The 7,617-nt window shown below is 31.9% G+C and overlaps 1 protein-coding gene across 1 annotated transcript in view; it reads left to right on the top strand.

Moving 5' to 3' along the window:
* LOC117179913 (39S ribosomal protein L54, mitochondrial) overlaps positions 1-7,289 on the top strand; it is a 20,213-nt gene extending 12,924 nt beyond the window's left edge. The window contains exon 2 of the mRNA XM_033372119.1: positions 6,922-7,289. Within this exon, the coding sequence (XP_033228010.1) occupies positions 6,922-7,223 (302 nt within the window). The 3' untranslated portion in view covers positions 7,224-7,289. The remainder of the gene's footprint in view (positions 1-6,921) is intronic.
* The last annotated feature ends 328 nt before the right edge of the window (positions 7,290-7,617 follow it).

Here is a 7,617-nt window from a genome sequence, read left to right as displayed (position 1 = left end):
GTTAAATATTTGAAGGAGTATAATATCAAGGAACATCAGCTTTACACTCAATTTAATACTAAATACTTCTCAAATTGTCAACTTTTCTAGGCAAGTAATATAGCATTGGAATCCGAAAAATTCGCAGATGCTGATAATGCTATTTTCAAATCGCTAGTTAAAAAATTAAAAGTTTTAAAGTTTCCTTACTTTGAGATGCCTGTGGACAAAAGACCCTTGCTGGGGTAACTTCACTCACACTAAGGTACATAAATAGACCGGAAAGTAGTAGGAAAAATTAAGTCGAGTGGAACCTGACCATACCTGAAAATTGAGCAAAAGTTTGCCGACCACTGTCCTAGAGACTTCCCGCCTATATTTCTACTTTTTACAACCTCAGGCCTGACTGTTTCAAAGGAAAGTTTCCCGAACGATGAATGGGCTAGCTGCATTACAGATTAGAGTCCCAAATATTTTCTACGCAACAGGCGTAAACTTGTCAAATCCTACAAGGGGTCGTCCCACCGTACTCCAGATGCGCAAGCGACTATTTACTTGCAAAATACCGATGTGTTTTACGCCATTGGCATATTACAAATTTAGGATGGTTAATATTTCTTGATGAAGCTTTACATTCTTGATGTAATAATTACCATATGATTTTATTAAAAATGGTTAAAGATCTAGCACGTCAAAGTATGTCCATTCAAAAATGCGCACTAACTTATTTAAGTGCAATTGATTTGGACTTAAATTGACATTATTAAAAGCTGACATTATTAAAACTTAAAATGACATTATTTAAAGAACGGTTAAATGCCATAGAAATCAGAACAATTTCACAGGTTTCGCAAAGACTTCGCATAGATTTAAAAGATTTGATAAAGTCTTTTATTATTCGACAATTAAGATTTCAAAGATTTCTGGTCGATTAAAAAGACTGCATAGACTTCAATTATTTTAAAAAGATTTCATGAAGGTTTTATTAATTTAAGAAATATCACCGAATATTTCAAAAGTATTTCAAATAATTTGCAAAGACTTTTAAGCAATTCACCAAAATTTCAATGATTTCCCAAAGTTTTCAAAGATTTCAAAGATTTTGCCGAGATTTAAGATAGATTTGAAAGATTTCAGATACCTTTCAAATATTTCACAATGATTTTTAGAGAATTTACCAGTATTTAGTAAAGAATTAAATGATTTCTCAAAGAGTTCAAATATTTCAGAAAGATTTGAGATAGATTTCAAAGATTGAACCAAAGACTTTAATTTGCCTAATGATTTTGCAAAGATTTTGAGAGAATTCACTAAGATTTTAGAAAGATTTCACAAAATTTTCAATGATTTCGCAATGACTTTAAAAATTTCACAAAGCTTACAAATATTTCACGAAGATTTAAAATAGATTTCGAAGATTAAACAAATCATTCCAATGACGTCCTAATGATTTTACAAATATTTTAAACATTTTGGAAAGATTTAGGATTCGTTTAGAAGATTTCACAGATATTTCCATTATTTTACAAAGACTTCTATTATTCCACAAAGTTTTCAAAATTCTCAAAAATTTTAAACATTTTGAATAGATTTAAAAAAGTTATTTCGCGAAAATTTCACGAAGAATTTACAAAGGTTGCAATAATATCTCAAAGATTTTATGAACAATTTACAAAATTTTCAAATATTTCGCAAAGGTTTCGAATAAATATAAAAGAATTAGGAAAGGCTTCTATTATTCCACATAGATTCCAGATAAATTTCAAAGATTAAACAAAGCAAAAAAGAATTGAAAGGTTTCTGTATCCTACGATCGGATGAGTTTAAGCAAAGACATTATTATCTTTGGTTTAAGCATTTTATTTACGAGTAGGCAAATCAAGACTTTGGCCCTCCCTGGTCGATTTCTATGGGAGGCATTGGTCCCTGTGTCACCTTGGCAAGGCTCCACCGCCTCTGATTGACATTGGAATAGGGGGGGACTAGCCTCATGCTACCTAACTTGGTCGCGGGGATTTATCATAAGTTACTAGATTCCAAAATCTAGGTAGAACAGCCCGCTCGTTATTTAGATCCGGCAACGACATGCCTATTCTGCCGTGATTTGGAAAAACACCGTTAACTGCAAATCGGATAAAGTCACCTGAAGCAATTAACGGTAGGCGGCTCAAGGGCCTTATGCAAAATGCAGTTAACGGTGTTCTTCCAAATCAAGGCAGTATTTTTCTCCTATTCATATGGACATATGAAATACTAAGATTTTTAAATTTTTTTACGATATTATCTAAGTTCTAATTGATTTTGCTTAAAATTTAAGAAAAATACATGTATTAAAAGATTTTTGTATCAGAATCTCTGTAAAAATGACCAACTTCAATTTTTAAAATTAGACTAATTCAGAGTGATCAAAGTTGAATAATGTAATTTAAAAATAATTTTTAATTCGAAGCGATTACAATTTAAAAATTAAAAATTGGTCAAAGTTAAAGCTATATTATCTAATGAAAATTATGTAAAATATTAATAATATTGATATTGAATAGCTTCTAATATATAGAATCTATTGAATTGAAGATCATACTCTAATTAATATTATATAAACTCCTTATCTTTAAAAACTTAATAATGATTTTAAATTTAAATAACATGGATCAAAATAATTAGGTATAATTATTCATAGTATTAATTATAAATTAATTAATAATTATATTATTCTAAGAACTGGCGATAATAAATAAAAAATTATCTCTATTATTATAACATTTTCTAGTTGAGAAAATCATTAAAGCCAAAGCTTATTTAAGTAATTAATTTTAAAGGAGTAGATTTAATACATTTTTCTTCATTTATTATTTTATTATGTATTATTGTTACCAACTCCGATCTTCTCTACCGACTTTATCAAATTGTACCCTGTTTTACCAAGTGAGTAGCAGGTAAGCCACCTTTCATTTGAGTTCCCGAAAAATAACAATAAGGCAAACAGGGCGCGCTTTTGGACCTTTAATTTTAGTTCCCGGAAGGCTAAGGCAAACAGGGCGCGCTGGGGTAAGTCGGTCGAAATCAAATACACGGCATAAGCAATCTCCCACCTCATCTTTGCCTTTACCTTCCTCGACTGGGATTGTCGTTCACTGTAGATTCCCTTTGCGTCTCATGTTTCGGGATTTTTAATTTGCGTCAGCCTCCTTGCATGGCAGTGGTAGGATTTTTTGTAAATAAGTTTTATTTACTTTTAGCGTTACCCGGGAACAACGACGTGGACGTAGTAAATCCTCAAGAAGTCTGGTAAATCTCTGTTTATATCAAGTTCGAAGATATCAGTACTTTGATGTTCGAATTTGTCCCGAACGTATGAAGGAGCTAATTCAAGTTAGTATGGTCCGAGCGTCAATCGACGTAAATATTTAAAATATTATCGAGGAAACTCAGGAACGTATTCCTGATTCAAACGCTCCCATTCAACTAACGCTTGTACCACATTCACGTCATTAAATCGAGGTTTAATGTCTCGCGTGAGGGCAACAGTTTTATCCTCATATGTAGAGGTACTCGATATTTATTTATCAAGTTTCCAACTATCCCCCATTATACTGACTTCAGCGGGCTTTATTTTGGGACCCTTTAAGTTTTGGGTTTTGTGCCCATCGTGACATTTGTTCAGAATGACGAGACACGTACCATAGAACAAATTCAGCCAAATTAACGGAAACCACTTTTCCCATAGGCGTGTTACGGGGTCCTTTCCGGAGATTTATGAAAGTTTTTTGTTGATTTCTGGTAACTTGCGATAAATTACCCAAAATTCGATTAGCAAATTTCTATGAATTTCCGGAAATTTGTTGTAATTTACGGTAATTTGGTCAGTTATATGTGGTAACTTTCCATAAATAACTGAAAAATTCTATTATCTGAAAACAAAATTTCCTTACAGTTATTACACTGAGTGGGCTGATTATTGTAAAATGATAGTTCATAGATATATCATTTTCATTATTCACATCGGACGGACATATTGACTGACTTCTTATTGTTAAAAGTTATTATATATAATTGATTAAAAATGTAAAAAAACATGCAAATCACGACAAAACACCACCAAAGTCGAAGAAATAATTGTGCAAGTTTGCACCTCTTTATCTCTTCCGGAAATCAGCGATTCGTACAAATATGAAATTATTCATGCCAAATCAGACAATTGCTCATCGCTAAATTTGTAAAGAATCCAAAAATTTCGTGCAAATTTCAACATTGAGTGTCAGTGTCGAATGGAAGATTTACACGCGAAAATTTTAAATGGAAAACAATTATTTATACATTTTTTATTTTGTTGGTAATTTTCATGTACCGAAAATTTTGCAAATATCGTGCAAATATCGTGCAAATAAGGGCTATAGTTCAAAATATCATTAAAAGCGTAATTACAACTTTGCACGCGTGTTCGGTGCATGCAAAATTTTTTTTCTTTCCTATAAAAAATGTATTGACTGAAAAATTTGCTAACAATGTGCAAATACGCAAAGTCATTCATAATATTATTTTAAGTGTAACTACGACTTCGCACACGCATACGTGTCTTTCTCGAGAGCACATCTTCGGCCCTTAATGCCATATCTAATATGCAAAATTACTATTATTGATCAATTTGACAAAATAATTGCTAAATATGTTACCATCAGTGGAATCTCGTGACATTTGTGATAATAATATGCTGTGTTTATAGCCTGCTTTTGTTAAACAAGTACTTTTTTATCCTAGTAACAGATTTTTGCGTTATATAATCGTTCATTTACGATTTTAGAAATCAATAAGAATGCAATTACGTGTACGTACTGTAAATTTAATTTTTAAATTCCTATTTCCGAATCATAAGCGTACCAAGATATAAAATTGAATAGTTTTGGTTAGCTGGAGGAAGCTTTAAACAGATAGTTTGTTCTAGTTTTCTTTCAACAGAAGAGATTTGAAGATACTATTCAAGCGTGTGTACAAAAAACAACCTTTCAAGTATTAGCGATATGGAAAAAGGTATCCATTCCACTCAAATTAGAGCAGAATATCATTAAGCAAGTAATGGCAATTCACTTACAATGGCAATATCTGAAAAAGAACAAATACAGAAAAACAGAAGTGGAGAAAAAGGAGGGTAAATTTCGTTGACAAATTGGCACGTACTTTCGATGTTGCCTGTTCAAACGCACTCGAACTAATACAGTGTGCAAATATATTAGGTCATTTTATCCCTACCAAAACCAAGACAGGAAACCTTCAATTAAGATAAAGGACCTGCAGTCAACTGAGAAATCGGAATATCAGTTTTTAAAACGAATCTAATAAAGATCAAAGAAGGAAGATTTAAGAAACACCTTATAATTTAAAAGGGAACGTGTTTGCACTCAAGAAGAATGCGTTGCAAGCATAATCTGTGACTGTAATTCTGATGTGTCTGGATATTCTGAGGCTTCGTACATACCACCTATGAAACTAATAAGAAAATCAAAGGCAACTAAAATGATATTGTTTTTTTTTATCGTATTGAAACTTTACGGAATTATAGTCCTTGTGGACCAATGGTAATTCACCAACTTATAGGTCTATTTACCAACCGGTTGTTAATATTGAGGAGCCTAAAGTTTGAGTGATCAAAACAAAAAATAAACAAATAAGAAACGTCGTTTAAACCGCAGAACTCTGAAAATTTTCAAAGGTAAAAAATTCAAATTAAAATTACGTATTTATATATTGATTCATTCATTAATACAGCAGTTAATTTGTTCATTTATTACATAATATTTATTATGACCAATTAATGTTGTTATTTTATAATTTCGATATACTCTAAACAATTAAAATACGAATTAAAGAACGGCAGCAATTGGAAAAAACAGAGAAAACAAACAATTCGCCCAAGAATCTTCGTACTGCGAGCACCCGTAGCAGATCTCGCGACGCATGTACTACGCGTAACATTTTAAACCATCGCATCTTGCAAAGTTATAAACATAGCTGGTCCGAGTAGACCGAAAATTTTATTTCATGGTCTAGTCTATAACTTTGAAAAACGTCCTCCCATGTGGAAAATTTGAAGTCACAGACTTGACACAGCACTAATAATGACTAATTTTAATTAAACAAAGATTTGAACGTTTTTAATGACTCTATTGGTTTCGCTTGGATGTGGAGCAGTTATGCACCAATTTGCAAATCATTTTCTTTTTTTGTTTCGGAAATATCTCGAGTTAAGTTTATAATCGTACGGATTTTCCGAGACTCAGGAAAAGCGTTAAATAATTTTTTTCTATACAACTGTTAATAGGATACACATTTCAATTATATAAAAAACACGCGTTCTAATGTCCTTAACACCACTATATTTTTTATTTTGTAATTTAATTTTTAAAAAACTTTCGACCTCACTTCGAACGTTTGGATAAGACTTATATGTGTTTAACACACTCACCGGGTTATTCGATCCGCGTCTTCAATTTTAATTTTACTGTTCCTCTATGAAAGGAAACAATTATATTATGTTCTTAGTAAGTTATTCACACTCAATGACTCTGAAAGTAAGCCTAGAACTTAATAAAATTTCTTCGCCTTATGTGTATTTAACGCAGAATTTCGACAGTTCCTGTATATTGCAGGGCTCCGAACGAGGGAGAGAACAGAATAATTGGCTATTCTCTCAATTCTCTATTCTGTCCATGTTAGGAACACCGTTATACTGCAAAAAAAAGTTTTATTGTTTTCTGAATTGTTCAGATTTTATCAACTTAAGCAATTAATGGAAAGGAAATGGTCTGACAATTCTGAATGATAGTATAAATATTATGCTACATTGACATTTTGCATTTTCAAAAACGAAATAATAATTTTTTTATTTGTAGATTGCAATAATTTGTTTCCTAATGTATTAAATACTGTTTTTTATAACAAATCTAGGCTTAGGAAAGAAAGGAAAAATCGGGAAAAAATCAGGATCCGCAGTGGAGAAGAAAGTGCTGCCAGTTGAAACTGATGTTAATAAACTACTGAAATACGTTTGTGGAAGTAACATTTACAAGGAAGGTCAGGACATGGAGCTTATGCCTGATTCAGAATATCCAGACTGGCTTTGGACAATCCGGACAGGACCTGCGCCTCCTCTTGCGGAGCTGGACCCAAATACAAAGACTTATTGGAGGCGAGTTCGAAAAATGGGAATAAAGAGATACAACAAACTATCGTCTTTGAAAAAATTCTAGTTATGTCTAAGGCAGTATAACAACTATATTGCAGCTAAGATCTTATTAAAATCATGTAATTAAAAATATTTGTAGTTTCTTTTGAATTCTCATTCATCACTTCCTTACTGTGAATAAAAGGTATAATCATAATTGTGTACAATTCACGTTTTGAAATAAGTAATTAAGAAATGTAAAAAAACCGCTGTTTTAAATATGTGATTCTGCAGGTGATGTGACTGTGTATGGCTATCAGGGTGGTCCAAAGAAGGCTTTTTTGTAAAAAAGCACACAGGTACCAACTTTTCATCTTGTTATCGAAATGATCCCTGATGTTTAGCAAAGTTACAAAAAGAAAGTATTCCATGGGCAAGTTAAAAAAAAATGTATTACTTTTTTAGTTAAATAAGCGTTG

Source organism: Belonocnema kinseyi, chromosome 9 (assembly GCF_010883055.1).
Source record: "Belonocnema kinseyi isolate 2016_QV_RU_SX_M_011 chromosome 9, B_treatae_v1, whole genome shotgun sequence".
Lineage (NCBI taxonomy): Eukaryota > Metazoa > Arthropoda > Insecta > Hymenoptera > Cynipidae > Belonocnema > Belonocnema kinseyi.
This window is presented reverse-complemented; position numbering and strand designations above follow the sequence as displayed.